The 17181-nt window shown below is 39.8% G+C and overlaps 2 protein-coding genes across 11 annotated transcripts in view; one reads left to right on the forward strand and one right to left on the reverse strand.

Moving 5' to 3' along the window:
- Positions 1 to 17181, forward strand: part of LOC133460143 (RNA-binding protein Nova-1-like) — a 434537-nt gene that overhangs the window by 130016 nt on the left and 287340 nt on the right. The window lies entirely within an intron of this gene.
- LOC133460137 (synaptojanin-1-like) overlaps positions 4195 to 17181 on the reverse strand; it is a 99036-nt gene continuing 86049 nt past the window's right edge. For 4 of the 10 annotated variants that reach the window (XM_061740689.1, XM_061740687.1, XM_061740688.1 and 1 more), the window contains 5 exons: positions 16972 to 17015; positions 13442 to 13631; positions 11758 to 12002; positions 10331 to 10354; positions 5032 to 5208 (listed from right to left, as the gene is read on the reverse strand). In XM_061740689.1, coding sequence (XP_061596673.1) covers positions 5162 to 5208; positions 10331 to 10354; positions 11758 to 12002; positions 13442 to 13631; positions 16972 to 17015 — 550 coding nt within the window. In that variant the 3' untranslated portion in view covers positions 5032 to 5161. Of the gene's footprint in view, positions 5209 to 10330; positions 10355 to 11757; positions 12003 to 13441; positions 13632 to 16971; positions 17016 to 17181 lie in introns of all 10 variants that reach the window. The other 6 variants (XM_061740682.1, XM_061740683.1, XM_061740684.1 and 3 more) reach the window with 3 other exon arrangements.

Raw genomic sequence — 17181 nt, forward strand, 5'->3', positions numbered from 1 at the left:
GCTTCTTTAATATATTTATATTAACACATGTTAATGCTCAATAGTACACATATATGGTTCTTTAATATATTTGCATTATACTAAGATACATTCATTTTCAATGGCTTTTGTCCTTAATGGCTTTTTTCCCCTTACATTACTTGTACTTTTATACTTTAAGTAGTTTTGAAACCAGTACTTTTATACTTTTACTTGAGTAAAAAACTTGAGTTGATACTTCAACTTCTACAGGAGTATTTTAAACTCTAGTATCTATACTTCTACCTGAGTAATGAATGTGAATACTGAAGACACCTCTGGAACAGACACTGCAGAATTTGGTTGCTTTACTCCTTCTCTGAGTTGGCAGGCTGAGGGGAGAACACTTTATAAATGTTAAAGCAAGAAAAAACATGTTTTTCATAATAGGTCCCCTTTAAAAGTTCAAACTCAAAGAATCCATAAAATAGTTTTAAAAGGGATGTGGGAATTGGGTCTAAAAGGCAGGTTGTTGAGTTAACTCGGGAGAAAACTGGACCGAGCATTTCTGCATCAACCAGGACAAAATGCTCCAGTATCTCCTCAGATAAAAGTGATGATTCAGGTCTGTTAAAAGCAACACTGTTTTGTTCTAAAAGAGTGGATCTGATGCCATCGATTTTACCTCTGAAATCGTCTGCAAAGTCCTCACATTGATCATTTGTTGGTGCCATGGAGGATTTCTTAAAATCAGTATTGGTTAAACGAGTGATTGTGGAGAAGAGGAATTTATGGTCATTCTTTTTATCTGTGATGAGTTGGGAGAAATGGGAAATTCTTGCCTGTGTTACTGCTTTATTGTAGATTTTGAGTTTGTTCCGGAGTATTTCAAAGTGTACTGTTAGTTTTGTCTGCCTCCATTTCCTCGCTGGACTCCTGCAATTTCTTTTCAAACTTTTGATGGCAGCGTTCATCCATGGGGATGTGGGTTTGGTTGTTAGTGTTTTAGTGTGGAGTGGAGCTTCTGAGTCTAAAGCTGACCTTTACACGTGAAAAAGAACCTTTAAACGTGAAAAAGAACCTTTAAACATTAAAAAAGAACCTTTAAAACGTTAAAAAAGAACCTTTAAACGTTAAAAAAGACCTTTAAACGTTAAAAAAGACCTTTAAACGACTAACGTACATCTAAAAACACAAACCAACCATGTCAACTTACATTTATTTACTTGTGGACATTATAAATAATTTATTCACAGTGTCTTATTACTTTATTGCTGTTTTTTTTAGATCAATTTAGCCAAAATATTGAGCATAAAAATGGTTTTCCGGACGTGGATGAACAGCCAGATACAGATACTCAGTGGTTTGACACAGAATATTATACTATAAAAGATGTACCGTATTGGTCTGAATATAAGACGGTGTTTTTTTCATTGAAATAAGTCTGAAAAAGTGGGGGTCGTCTTACATTCGGGGTCTAGACGTTATACCCATTCACAACACTAGATGGAGCCAGATATCTTTAAAGTGAATGCCGAACTAAACTCCCCAGGCCAAAGGAACCCCTGTAACGAAGAAGAAAAAGAAAAAATAGTATAAGAAAGAAAAGAGAAGAAGGTGAACCGGCAGCTGAGGAGAAGTTATGATGCAAACTTCAAGATAATGATTTCAATGAGGCAAAATAACAGGCTTTTTCTCTCCAATATATTGTTATAATCATTTGTTTCAGATGTACTGTCATTATTTTCTGTATAAAAATTTAATTTGGTGTTCAAAAAGTCTTTCTTCAAACTTGAGTCTTGAAAAAGAGGGTTGTCTTATAATTAGGGTCGTCTTATATTCGGGCCAATACGGTACTAGTGGAGTTAAAGGTTTAAGACTAACATACTTCTAACAACTGAAAGTCAGTTAGAGCCTTAAAAACACAAAACAGACCATGTCAACTTACATTTATTTAGCATACATACAACACAAATTGCTCCGTACATGAATGTGCCATCTGCTGTGTACATAAAATATGGACCATTGGTATATTAACATGAATTACAGCTTGAATGTATTTTACTTTAATACATACAGGAATGCTTTCACGACACGGACTCTCACCTACGATGGACTAGAAGCCATAAAAACGGGACACAACCCGACTCGCAAAAAAGGAGACGTTTTTCCTAGAAAGTCTCAAACCTCGAACTGTGAACGTGACGCGGAAGCGACGCTGGCGAGTTTCTGCGGACGCACTGCAAAAACTCTAAATCTCACCAGGAATATTTGTCTTATTTCTAGTTAAAATGTCTCATTTTTAGTCAAAAAAATCTCATTACACTTAAAACAAGAGTCATTACCAGAAAAATAACTTATTTGACAATTTTCACCTGTTTCAAGTCCATTTTCACTTAAAATAAGTAGAAAAATCTGCCAGTGGAACAAGATTTATCTTCTCATTACAAGCAAAAACAATCTTGTTCCACTGGCAGATTTTTCTACTTATTTTAAGTGAAAATCTACTTGAAACAGTAATTTTTTGACTAAAAATGAGACATTTTAACTAGAAATAAGACAAATATTCTTGTACAGATTGTTGTTTGAGTTTGTGCAGTGTGCAGATGTGTGGACTACTATCACATCTGTGGATGCTGAAGAAGCAGCTGCAGGTTCCGCTCGGGTCACGTTTACCACGGAAATAGTGCAGAAGCAAAACACTTATCTGGTACTTTTGGGTCTGAGACGAGCCGTCAAACCAGAAATGCTTTTGATTAAATACCTCCTGATGGGCCGGGTGGGCGGGGCCAAAATACTGACATCACTGTGACATCACCGTGATGTCACGGTGACCTGATAGTATTTACAAGACCTGATAGTGCCTTATGTTCCTGGCAGAGCTCTCTGTTCTCAGAGTGCAGGTTTACTAGTAGTTCCTAGAGTATCTAAATTTGGAGATTTGGAGGGCGGGCGTTCTGCTATCAGGCACCATGTCACGGTCACGGTGACGTCACAGTGACGTCACAGTGACATCACTGTGACATCACCAGCAGCCTGTTCAGTAAGTGGTGATTTAAATATAGACGTAGGTGCGTTTAGAAAAGATCCCCATCAGCTGGAGCTGAAACCGGCTGATCCCCCCGGCCCCCCCGGCCTTATTACCCCCCCAGAACCCCCCCCACCTTTACCTAAACCCCCCCACCCTTACTGCCCCCCCTCGGCCCCCCCGGGGGCCCACAGATCCGTAACGCCTGTAAACATCCAAACACAAACAACAACGACGGAGAAAAATCACCTCAAACACGACACGTCACTTTCTCACCACAGAACCCGACGAAGCAGAACCAAGAAAAACTAGTGTGTTTATGTGTGTAGATATGTCTGTGTGTGTGTGTTTATATATATATATATATATATATATATATATATATATATATATATATATATATATATATATATATATATATATACTAAGGCTGGGACTTTATCGCAATAATTACGATTAATTAATTACAGAAAAATAACGCAACAAAAAAAAATAACGGATTTAATCGCAATTTACTGTTTCACTCCAAACAGTGCGGAACGTTTCTCGTTGCACGAGTTCCCGGTATAAGTTCCCCGTAATGCTGATGCACAGAACTCAATAGGATTTTTTTAATTTTACTAAACAAAAACAAATGTGTTTAAGACATAGACAGTTTACAAAAATTCTTGAAAAGCTTGAATATAGCTAACTTGAATTTAAGTTTGTGCCTTGTGGATAATGCTAATCATGTTCCTATTATTCACATTGCACTTGTTAACACTCAGTTACCAAAATAAACACAATTCTGTTGTGTAAGCTCATTTATGTGTCAATTCAAGGATTCAGTCATAAACTAAAATCCATTTAAATTGAAAAATGTTGCTTCTCGTGTCAAATATTGATATGCGATTAATTGCGATTAATTAATTACAAACCTGTAATTAATTAGATACATTTTTTTAATCGAGTCCCACCTATAATATATACGTGTGTGTATGTGTTTATATATATATATATATATATATATATATATATATATATATATATACACACACGTGTGTAAATGTGTGTGTGTGTGTGTCGGGTCAAATCCAGATACATTCACTGAGAAAAAGGAAGCAGATGATACGAAGCATTTAAGACTTTAAGACTTTTACCCCCTGGTACCGGTACGGCCCCCCCCCCCCTGGTACCATGGCCCCCCCGGTACCGGTACCGCCCCCCTGTCCCCCACCCGGTCCTGATATTGCACACGTACATAAACATCTGGATATATTTCACGTGTTTTTGCCATAAATACAAATAAACAGGTGGTTGAATCAGGGAGGAGGCTGGACCCGTCAGAACCCCCATCAGAAACCCCCAGTACTAGTCCCACGGCCCCCCCGGGACCACGGCCCCCCCGGGGTACCAGGACCACGGCCCCCCTGGTACCATAACCCCCCCTCCGGTTCTCAAGGGCTCGACTTCTTAAATACTGTCTCTTTTGTACATTAACACACAATTTACACGTTTATCTGTTTATCTGTACAGGTCTGGCCCCGCCCCCTCCCTGAGGCCCCGCCCCCCGCCCTGAGGGGGCGGGGTCATCGTTCCGTGGACTCCTCCAGGGCCGTGAAGGGGTTGTGTGGGGGTTTGGTCCGGGGAGCGGGGGGGAAGTCCAGCTCGTCGTCGTCAAACGTGACCCACCGCCGTGCGGGGGCGGGGCCAGAGAGGGAGGGGGCGGGGCCAGGGAGGGAGGAGGGCGGGGCCAGGGGCAGGCAGGGGGCGGGGCCAAACAGGGACATGGTCCTGGCGAGCTGGGGGGCGGGGCCAGGCAGGGGGATGAGGGGCGTGGCCAGGCTGAAGTCCGGCGTTAGCGGGCGGCGGCTAGGCTGAGCTAGCGGCGCGGTGAAGGGGTTGGTGCTGCTGGGCCGGGGGGGCGGGGCCTCGGCCCGGGGGGCGGGGCCGGGGGAGGAGCCACGCAGCAGCTCCTGGGAGCGGCTCCGGGACGGAGTGGGAGGGGGCGGGATCAGGGCGGAGGGGGCGGAGCTAAAGGCGGGCAGCGTGGTGGCGGAGGGGAGGGAGGGGGCGGAGCTACAGGGGAGGGAGGGCGGTTGACGCAGGGAACAGCCCCGGCTCAGGGACCGGGTGGCCAGGGGGGGGCAGGACGAGAGGAAGTGGGCGGGACCGGAGGGCAGGAAGTGGGCGGGGTCAGGTCTCCGCTGGGCTTCTGGCTGGAACCCGTTCAGGCCGTTGCTCTGCGGAGGAAAAACACCGTCAGACGACTCAAATAATCACAATAATCGGCTCAAACCTGGTGACACCAGGGCGAATACGGGTCTGACCGAGGTACAAAACTCAGAATCCAATTTTATTACTTCCATATAAAGCCCAAAACGGCTTAGCTCCGCATTATTTAAAAGACCTGATAGAGCCTTATGTTCCTGGCAGAGCTCTCCGTTCTCAGAGTGCAGGTTTACTTGTAGTTCCTAGAGTATCTAAATGTAGATTTGGAGGGCGGGCGTTCTGCTATCAGGCACCATTACTATGGAACCAACTTCCAATCTGGGTTAAGGAGGCTGACACCACCTCCACCTTTAAAACTAAACTTAAAACCTTTCTGTTTAGTAAAGCCTATAGTTAGTGTTTAGTAAACCTCTAGCTGGTGTTGGTAAATCTCTAGGTAGTGGAAACTCTAGTGTGTTAGAGTCAGTAGTCATAGTTGCAGCTATAGAACAAGACTATAATAGTTAGTCTCAAATATAGCTTGGTGGTAGATATGCTGCTATAGGCCTATGCTGCAGGGGGGACCGACATGATCCAAAACGTACGACGAAATGTACGAAAAAAAGTACGAAAAAACGTACGAAAAAACGCACGAAAAATCGCACGAAAAATCGTACGAAAAATCGTTCGAAAAAACGTATGAAAAAACGCACGAAAAAACGCACGAAAAAACGTACAAAAAAACGTACAAAAAAACGTACGAAAAAACGCACGAAATAAACATACGAAAAAACGTACGAAAAAAACGTACGAAAAAAACGTACGAAAAATCATAGGAAAAAAACGTAAGACAAAACGTAGGAAAAATCGTACGAAAAAAAACATACGACAAAACGTACAAAAAAACGTACGAAAAAAACCTACGAAAAATCGTACGAAAAAATGTACGAAAAATCGTACGAAAAAAACGTACGAAAAATTGTACGAAAAAAACGTACGAAAAAACGTACGAAAAAAACGTACGAAAAAAACAAACGAAAAAAACGCACAAAAAAACGAAGAAAATGTCGAGAAAAAAGTCAAAATTTAGTAGGGGGGGGGTAATGAAATAATGTCTTTACCACCTTACACTTATAGAACAAGACTATAATAGTTAGTGTTTAGTAAAGCCTACAGTTAGTGTTTAGTAAACCTCTAGCTGGTGTTGGTAAATCTCTAGGTAGTGTAAACTCTAGTGTGTTAGAGTCAGTAGTCATAGTTGCAGCTATAGAACAAGACTATAATAGTTAGTCTCAAATATAGCTTGGTGGTAGATATGCTGCTATAGGCCTATGCTGCAGGGGGGACATGATCCGCTGGGCAGTGCCTCTCACCCTTCTTCTCCTCTCCTCTTCCCTTCCTCTCTTCTCCATTTCCATTTTTATTTATTATAAATATCTCATAGCTATCGTTTTTGTCCATCGTTCCTGTAGTTTCTTGTTCCCCTTTTTTCTCTTTTGTGCAAGTTTGCAGGCCGGAGCCTCGGGAGCTGCGTTCTGGCCTGCGCTCTGGTCATCCCGCTGCTGCTTCCACCTGCCTGCGGTCCCGATCTGACAGGTTCCAGGCCAAACGTGATGTAAAACCCGCCTTAATCAAACATTCTCTATGTTAAAACTGTAAATTATTAAATGCCTAATAAATTTCAAGCTTCAAAACACCAGGTCTCCATGCTGTGTTTTGTTTTTGCTGTTTTTTTTTTCTCCCTGTTTTATTAATGTTGTTGTAGTTCTTATGTTTTGTTGTGTTTTTTTTTTTATTTCTTTTTTTTGTTTTATTTAATATAAGAAAAAGGAGGAATGACCATTCTATTTGCCATTTATGACAATACCATGATCATTTTGTATCCATGAGATTCTTAATAAAAAATGTATCACAAAAAAAGCTTCAAAACAACATTAAATAGCCCCAAAAAGTTCAGATTAAAGCAAATGAAATATCAGTGAGTTTATTGTGTATGTTTCTACTTTCCTCTGCCATAATGGAAACTTTTAGTTAATAATTTCTCCTAAATATTTAGTAAAAACCAGGAAAAGCAGCGCAAATATATATTTTTCAGCCCAATTGGGCTGAAACTTGCCCAATCTGGCAACACAGATTCATAACCTCTGCAGGAGATTCTCCTCAAAACGATGAAATAAACTTTTTAATGACTCGATACATTCTCTCTAAAATTAAGACCCTTGGATTGAATTTAAGACAAATTAAGAGATTTAAAGGCTTTATTTTAGCAAAACTGGAATGTAAGACTTTTTAAGACTTTTTTAAGACCCGCTGCGCCCTGGATTCCCTGGATTCCCTGGAAACATCTCTACGTTCATCCAGACATTAATATTCAGCTTTTTCTTTCTCATAAATGACCTGTGTGACCTTCATGGTGACCTTTGACCCCTTAGACCACCGATGTGCACGTTAACAACCAACACAGGAATAAATAATAATAATAAAACATGGATAAATGGAGATGAGCCCGACGGCTGCGTCACACTAGTGCATGTTCGTCTGGAGCTCCGGAATATAAGACCACCCTGATTATAAGACGAGCCTCTTTTTCAAAAGTTTTCTAGTTTGAAAAAAAACTTTTTGAACACCAAATTCAATTTTTATACAGAAAATAATTACAACACATCTGAAACAAATGATTATAACAATATATTGGAGAAAAATCATGTTATTTTGCCTCATTTAACCATTATGTTGAAGTTTGCATCATAACTTCTCCTCAGCTGCCGGTTCACCTGCCGATCTTCCACACACTTTTCTCCAGATTAGAGAAACTACGTTTCTACATTTTATGTTATCTCTTCTCTTATTTTCTTCTCTTTTCTTTCTTACTGTTATTTTTTATTTTTTTCTTCGTGACAAGGGTTCATACGACGGAGTATTAGGGCCAGGCAGGAGAAAAAATATTTGAAAGGGGAAGATTTTATTTTATTGTGCAGTTTGGTAAAAAGTAGGAATATCGAGATTAATGTTGAAATACAATTTCAAGAATAAAGTCAAAATTTTGGCTTTTTTCTCAACATTTCAACATTATTCACAAAATTGTATTTCAACAATTTTCTCGACATTTCGACTTTTTTCTCGAAGTTCATAATGAAAAAAAAAATTTCCTCCTCCAAAATATTATTTTTATTTTTCTCCTGCCTGGCCCTAAATCTCCGTACGCTTTGTCCTGGGGAGTTAAGTTCAGCATTTAAAGATATCTGGCGCCATCTAGCGGTGTGAATGGGTATAACGTCTAGACCTGAATAGAAGACGACATCCACTTTTTCAGACTTATTTCAATAAAAAAAAACACTGTCTTATATTCGGACAGATACTTTACCCTGCAGGGGTATCAGGGATGCACTACGACTCCCCACAGCAACTCTCCCAGGAGACTTGACTACTGCACCCTGGTGTAATCACCCCCCAGGGAGGAATAGGGCTCGGTCGCCAAGTTGCATTCTGGGACGCGGTGGCCATGTTGGCAGCCTCGTGAGTGTAAACAAACAGCAGTGTGAACAGACGGAACGCAATGTTTAAATGCCGGAAAGGAACTGGAATTTACCGGGAACCTTAAACAAGGAAGCCAGGGAGCGGTATATGGAGAAAATAATGATTATTAACGGTTTGGATCCATATGAAATCCTTACTAAAGAGTAGCTCCACTCTTTAGTAAGGATTTCATATGGATCCAAACCGTTAATAATCATTATTTTCTCCTCGTCGGAACTCCACTCTTTAATAAGGATTTACTGCTGCAGTTCTGCACAACCCACGTCTTACTACCTTGTTTAGGAGTGTTTGGCAGCTGCTTTGGTAAATGTTTGACTCGCCATGTGTTTCAATAAATTAGTATAATAGTACAACATACAGTACATGTTTTTTATTACTCTTACTTTTTTCTTTTCTTTTTTTTTTGACTGCTATATTATGCTGAAGAGGCTCTGAGGCGTGAGCAATATTTTTGTTTTCCTCGTGGGATTATTTTTTTCCTCTGCAGCTACAAATAGAGTTAATATTTTTTGGTTCTGCCTCCGAGCAGGAAAGCGTTGAAAAGTTAAACCATTAGCGATCTTTTCCCCACGTCTGTTATGTGGAGCTGCTGCAGCTACAACACAGCAACGGGTTACCATGGTTACAGAATAAGTATATACCGTATTGTCCCGAATATAAGACAGTGTTTTTTACATTGAAATAAGTCTGAAAAAGTGGGCGTCGTCTTACATTCGGGGTCTAGACGTTATACCCATTTACACCGCCAGATGGCGCCAGATATCTTTAAAGTGAATGCTGAACTAAACTCCCCAGGACAAAGGAACCCCTGTCACGAAGAAGAAAAATAAATAATAGTATAAGAAAGAAAAGAGAAGAAAATAAGAGAAGAGATAACAGAAAAGGAGAAACGTAGCGACAATCTGGAGAAAAGTGGGTGGAAGAAGTTATGATGCAAACTTCAAGATCATGATTTGAGTGAGGCAAAATAACATGCTTTTTCTCTCAAATATATTGTTATAATCATTTGTTTCAGATGTGCTGTCATTATTTTCTGTATAAAAACTTAATTTGGTGTATAAAAAGTCTTTCTTCAAATTTGAGTCTTGAAAAAGAGGATCGTCTTACAATCAGGGTCGTCTTATATTCGGGCCATTACGGTATGTAATAGTAATAATAAGCTAATCTAGCTTCCAACATGGCGGCTCCGCCAGGTGATGACGTCAAGACGACCAAGCCCTATCTGACCAACACAGAGCTGTTACACTAGACACGCAGATTAGTGTCGTTTAGAAATTAGATTTAGGGAGGAATATGGACCAGTGTGAAAACAGCCCGAACCTTTGTGACAGAGTGAAACCATTTGAAGGACAAGTGACAGGAAATGACCCCCAACCCTCCCAACCCTCCCACCCCCCCAATTTAACATCTAATGAACAGAAATCCAAAACAAACATCACAATTTATGAGTCTAACACAAATACAGAATCCCTGAGGTGAACTACAACATCATATTAAGATAATGTGATGTATAACAGAGGAGTGGGGGGGCTGGTTACTGACTGAACTTCCTGGGAGGTTCCAGTCAGACCAGGGGGGGGTTTCTAATGGGGGTGAGGAGGAGGTTTGATCAAGTACCTTTCACCCTGACGGCTTCTCCAGCTTGTGAGGAAGAGACACAGGAGTCAGAGACAGAAGCAGAACCAAAGCTCAGCTCAGAAACAGAAACCCCCCATTACTGTAACACCGACCCCCCAGTACTGTCGTCTTAATACAGTGGCGGCTGGTAATTGAAAATTGAAAAATCGCATCTCAAAACTCTTCAGAACAAAACAGCTTTTACACTGCAAAAACTCAAGATCTTACCAGGAATATTTGTCTTATTTCTAGTAAAAATTTCTAATTTTTAGTCAAAAGTCAAGAGTCATTACCAGAAAAATAACTTATTTGACAATTTTCACCTGTTTCAAGTAAATTTTCACTTGAAATAAGTAGAAAAATCTGCCAGTGGAACAAGATTTATCTTCTTATTACAAGCAAAAAAATCTTGTTCCACTGGCAGATTTTTCTACTTATTTTAAGTGAAAATCTACTTGAAACAGGTGAAAATTGTTGTTTTTTCCAACGTCATTTTGACTTTTTTCTCGACATTTTGACTTTTTGTCGAAATCTTTCTACTTATTTCAAGTAAAAATTTACTTGAAACAGGTGAAAATTGTAAAATAACAAGTTATTTTTCCGGTAATGAGTCTTGTTTTAAGTTTAATGAGATTTTTTTGACTAAAAATTAGACATTTTAACTAGAAATAAGTAGAAAAATCTGCCAGTGGAACAAGATTTATCTTCTCATTACAAGCAAAAAAATCTTGTTCCACTGGCAGATTTTTCTACTTATTTTAATTGAAAATTTACTTGAAACAGGAGAAAAGCACAATATATAACATAATATAATATGTCTGTATTGGTTCAATGCTGAACGCAACTTTTAATTCCCAATTAGGTAAAAATTTCGTATTTAAAGGGACGGGTGGCGAGCCCGGCTAGCGCCCCCTACTGACCAGCCGCCACTAATGCACTGCAAAAACTCAAAATCTTAACAAGAATATTTGTCTTATTTCTAGTTAAAATGTCTCATTTTTAGTCAGAAAATCTCATTACACTTAAAACAAGACTCATCACTGGAAAAAACAACAATTTTCACCTGTTTCAAGTAGATTTTCACTTAAAATAAGTAGAAAAATCTGCCAGTGGAACAAGATTTTTTTGCTTGTAATGAGAAGATAAATCTTGTTCCACTGGCAGATTTTTCTACTTATTTCAAGTGAAAATTTACTTGAAACAGGTGAAAATTGTCAAATAACAAATATTTTTCTGGTAATGACTCTTGTTTTAAGTGTAATGAGATTTTTTTACTAAAAATGAGACATTTTAACTACAAATAAGACAAATATTCCTGGTAGATTTAGAGTTTTTGCAGTGTGAGTTACTGGTTACTTTAGTAGTAGTACGAGTTTGAGCTGCAGGTAAATGTTAGTATTCCGGGTTCTAGACCGAGTTAAACTCACCTGTGGCGCCGGCGCCGCCTCGGGGGGCAGAGCGTGGGAGGACCGGGACCGGGGGGGCGGTTTGGGGGAGGCCAGGCCCGGCTGCTGGGGCCCCCCCGGCTGCTGGGGCCCCGCGGGGGCGGCCGCCGCCTGTTGGGGCTGCAGGGGGGCTGGAAGAGAGGGCTGCAGGGGCTGAGGGAGCTGGGACGGGGCCGGGGGGGCTGGCTGGGGCTGCAGGGCCGGGGGGGCTCCTGATGGGGGGGGACCTGGTGGAGGAATAAAGGAATAAAGGAATAAAGGAATAAAGGAATAAAGGTCACGGCATCAGAAGGATCAACGTGATGGTAGGGCTGGGCGATACGGACCAAAAGTCATATCTCCATATTTTCTAGCAGGGCTGGGCGATATATCGAGATTTTAATATATATCGATATATTTTCAAACGCGATATGGTACGAGACAATATCGTTTATATCGATTTAAAAAAAATATATATATATATTATTTTGATATAGCTTATTTTGTGACAAATTGACTTGAATGTTTTATTTGAGATTGTCACAAATGTTTTGTTATTTGCACAACTGTCAACCTCAGTGGAAAAGTCTGCCTGTTACTGTCTACATTGTATTAATTAAAGTGTATTTTAATTTAATTGTTATGCAGGAAAGGGATATTTGTTTTATTTTATTCAAGAAGCATTTTTATTCTATATATGCAGGCAGTTTATTTTTATTTCATTTGTTTTATACATGTTGATATTGTGCAGACCTCTGTTAATAAAGGAACCTGTGTGACATTTGGCACGAGGTTTGTATTAAAACTGACTGTTTTTTTAAGGGTTTGCCTCAGAAAAAATGAAGCTAACAGAGATGCTAACAGAGAAGCTAACAGAGATGCTAACAGAGATGCTAACAGAGATGCTAACAGAGAAGCTAACAGAGATGCTAACAGAGAAGCTAACAGAGAAGCTAACAGAGATGCTAACAGAGATGCTATGCTATAATGCTTTGGGGGAAACCCCAATTATGGCACAGAAAAAATATGGATATATATCGAGTATCAACATTCAGCTAGAAAATATGGAGATATGACTTTTGGTCCATATCACCCAGCCCTATTTTCTAGCTGCTTGTTGATACTCGATATATATCGATATTTTTTCTGTGACATAATTGGGGTTTCCCCCAAAGCATTATAGCATAGCATCTCTGTTAGCTTCTCTGTTAGCATCTTTGTTAGGATCTCTGTTAGCATCTCTGTTAGCATCTATGTTAGCTTCTCTGTTAGCATCTCTGTTAGCATCTCTGTTAGCTTCATTTTTTCTGAGGCAAACACTTAAAAAAACAGTCAGTTTTAATACAAAGCCTCGTGCCAAATGTCACACAGGTTCCTTTATTAACAGAGGTCTGCACAATATCAAAATGTATAAAACAAATGAAATAAAAATAAACTGCTGCATATAGAGAATAAAAATGCTTCTTGAATAAAATAAAACAAATATCCCTTTCCTGCATAACAATTAAATTAAAATACACTGCAATTAATACAATGTAGACAGTAACAGGCAGACTTTTCCACTGAGGTTGACAGTTGTGCAAATGACAAAACATTTGTGACAATCTCAAATAAAACATTCAAGTCAATTTGTCACAAAATAAGCACCCGGGGTGCAGCTTTAATTATTATTATTATTATTACTCACCTAGCGGCAGGTCTGTGGGCTTGGCCAGGCCCCCGGGGGGAGGCCGGGGGGCCCCGGGGTGGGTGTCTGGAACTGGCCGGGGGGCCCCAGGGTGCAGCTCTGGGACGGGCCTGGGGGCCCCGGGATGGGAGGGGGGTGACGGGCGGCCCTGGGGGGGCAGGCTGATGACTCCGGCCCTGGGAGGAATGTTCTGGAAGAAATACCGAGGTTACATTAGATTAGATTAGTTAGGATTCATAGAGGATTCATGAAAACGTATTATTGAGTCTATTAATCTGCCTCCAAGATTCCTGGGTTTTATTGTTGATGAGAGTTTGAGTTGGAGAGAAACAAATTGACCGGGTTACCAAAAAAATACTAAAAATGTATCCTTATCTCTCATATTGTAATATAGTTTGGGTAAATACTTTTCCTATAACTCTTCACAAAATTCTGGTCCTACAGACGTTTTGTTAGGATTTAAACTCGATCAGAGTCACACGCTTCATCTACTCCTTTATTTCACAAACTACACATTCTTACTATTTATGACATGATATTTAAAGATTCAGGACTAAATTGAAGGAACGTTGTGTTTCTGTGAAAGGAATCAGTTTATGGAACAATCTGAATAAAGAAACCAAAGAATCCAAATCAAACATTACATTCAAAAGAACAATTAAAGCCAATATGTTAACGACATTATAAATAATGATAAATGTTAGTTAAGTTTGATTGACCTCCCCATAGCCGACGGCTATTTGATTTTATTTTAGTATTTTATTTTATTTACTTAGTTGTTGCTTTTTTAATTTTTTCATTAACGTTCTTTGTAATTTGATTTCTTGGAAAAAAGGGGCAGAGTAAATAAGATTTTTCTCATTTCCGCCCCCTTTCATTCACGGGTTAGGAACATTTGTGTTTATGTTGAGTTTGTTGTATTATTTTGAATGAAATAAAGAATAAAAAAAGAAAAAAAAATCTATATTTTATGCGTTTTTATTTATAAGATAAATTCAAGTGAAGGTAATATTCCTGGACAGTTCAAGACACTTTAAATCAGATTCACAGGTTCTTTCTTATTCAACTGGACAATCCTCAGATCTTCATCCCCCTAAATTTCAGGTCAATTTTCCATGAGATTTAGGGACTAAATTGTGGAATGATTTTTCCCTCTTCCTCTCTGAAATGTTATAAAAGACGTTCGAAGGAACTTTACTGCTGTTTTGTAACTGTTTCCAACGTATTGTTGTACATGTTTCCATGTTTAGTTGTTTTTGTGTTTCACTCATAGTGACATGATCATTTCTACCATTAGTCTTATTTACTCAGGAGTCAATACAAGTTGTAAAAACAATATTCCACACACTTATTTTATTGTGTGGATTTATTAGTGCCACGGCTTGCGCCAAGTGGCACTCCTCCTCCATAGCTTTGCAATAGCAATGGAGATTCTGATCTTCTGATTGGTTGTCTTTATTTTCTGCTATAACTTTTGAATGGTTTGACATAGAGAATCATGTGTGGTGTCATTGGACTTAGTTTTGTGTCCTTCACCTTTATTGCTTGCAAAATGCAATAATGTACACAAATGTGCAGCAGCCTGCCGTGGCACTCTTGAAATTTCTGCGAGGAAATTGTCTAGTTAGTGCCACGGCTTGCGACAAGTGGCACGCCTCCTTGCCTCTTGGCGCAGCCAGAAGCACTATTGTTATCCTGCAGGTTTATTTTTCTTATTCATTTTCCGGACAAAACTTCGGCGCGTAGCTAGTCCCGCAGCTTTGAGAAAACGCGAAAAGTAAAAACGTAGAAACGTGCGCCATAAGCGGGAATCGTGTCCTATGACTTTTATTAGCGATTGGCGTGCACGTTTTTGCGCAACGTGCAAAAACGTGCGCACTTACCCCCATCCGGAATGCATTGGGAAAACTTTGGGGCCTCACCACTCGCACACCGTTACTCGAAAAATTCTGAACCGATATAGAAAGTTGTAGGCCCTGAATTTAACTACAGTACTGTGGATTTTCAGAGCGATTGCACAAATAATTTTTGCACGAAGTGCAAAAACATTTCCAAATTTCCAAACTAATGGGGAGATTGCCCCATGTAAGTGAATGGGCCAGAATGTCACACTGTGGCTGGAAGGAGGTTGGAAAAACTCCAAATTCACCTTTTTTCCCGAGTCACGTATCTTTCTCATACTTGCACATAGAACTGTCATTCAAACTTCAAAACGGAGGAAAACTTCTCTTCTTCTCTCTCCAAACCTGAAACTGTTTTTTCCTAAAATTTACACTTTTCAAGATATGAGCGCTCAAGCGAGGACTGGAAATCACTTTTTTTGTCAAATCTAGAGCGAAGTTCAAATTTTTTAGAGTGAGAGAAACATTCAAAAAATGATCATAATTTTTATTTGTAACTCGAGCTCACGGCCGAACCGTATAAGCTGGACAAATCATTTTTGGTCAAAATGTAGACATAGGTGTTGGGATTCATAAAATGTGACTTTGACAGGCGTGGTATGCACAAAATTTAAATGGCGAAGGCTAAAGCTGCGCCAATTCCTGCCTCGGCCTCCATTTACTTCAATGTAATCAAAAATTTTCTTCAAAAAAATCTCACTTTGTTTTTGAACTGCCGTTACTCAGACATTTTAAGGAATATCTGAATACAATTAAGATTGTCAGAATCTGCCGGGTTCTGTGTCTCTCACAATGTCTTTGTTTTTCTGGTAGGAGCTACGGTTTTCTCACAAATCGGAGTGATTTGAGAACTAGTAACAAGGCAAAAGCTGGGGTTTTCTCACAGCGAACCTTCCTCATTTCGAGGTTCTTGTTGCCGGGGCAACCAGAGCACAGCTGTTGACTGATTAAACTGAGCCAGAACTGGTCACATGACCCAAGCAGTAAATAGTTCATATACTTTAACCTGGAAAATAGAGAAATCTGAACCCTGACCTTTTGACCTTAGATGATCAGCACTCTTGCTGGGAACCGGTTCATAGGATATATATATATATATATATATATATATATATATATATATATATATATATATATATATACATATATATATACATTTGTATATTATATACACAAATTAGCCCCGCCCCTTCTTCTGATTGGCAGATATGTTATAGTCCAATATATTTTGAATGGTTTGACATAGAGAGTCATGGATGGTGTCATTTGACTCGGTATTGAGTCCTTGACCTTCATTGGTGCAAATTAGCCCCGCCCCTTCTTCTGATTGGCCGATAAGTGAGTCCTTCACCTTTATTGCTTGCAAAATGCAATAATGTACACAAATGTGCAGCAGCCCGCCGTGGCACTCTCAAAATTTCTGCGAGGAAATTGTCTAGTTCTTTTTATTATCTATATATTACATTATTAGTTTGCCATCACTTTTGTGTCGTTATATTTTGCCTCTTCCTGCACCATATAGTATTTATCTATGATATTTTCTTGCATACCTTTAAAACTGTGCAACACTATAAACTAGATAGTTCCTGTAACATCAGTGGTTGGATGTTGAGGTCTGGTTCTACTCACGGGTCTGGAGAATCCTCCTGGTCCTGGTCCTGCCGGGCCTCGACCTGAGACGGAGACACACGGGTCAAACTGGGTCAGAGAGGAACCGTGGAGACGCTGAAGCAGGAACTGATGTCACGTATGAGGATGAAACATCCTTCCCAGTCTAAAACCAGGCTAAACCCCCTCTGTTCTCAGAGGAGGGAACCAGCACCGGTACCAGACCAGCTC

This window comes from Cololabis saira, chromosome 14, assembly GCF_033807715.1.
Source record: "Cololabis saira isolate AMF1-May2022 chromosome 14, fColSai1.1, whole genome shotgun sequence".
NCBI lineage: Eukaryota > Metazoa > Chordata > Actinopteri > Beloniformes > Belonidae > Cololabis > Cololabis saira.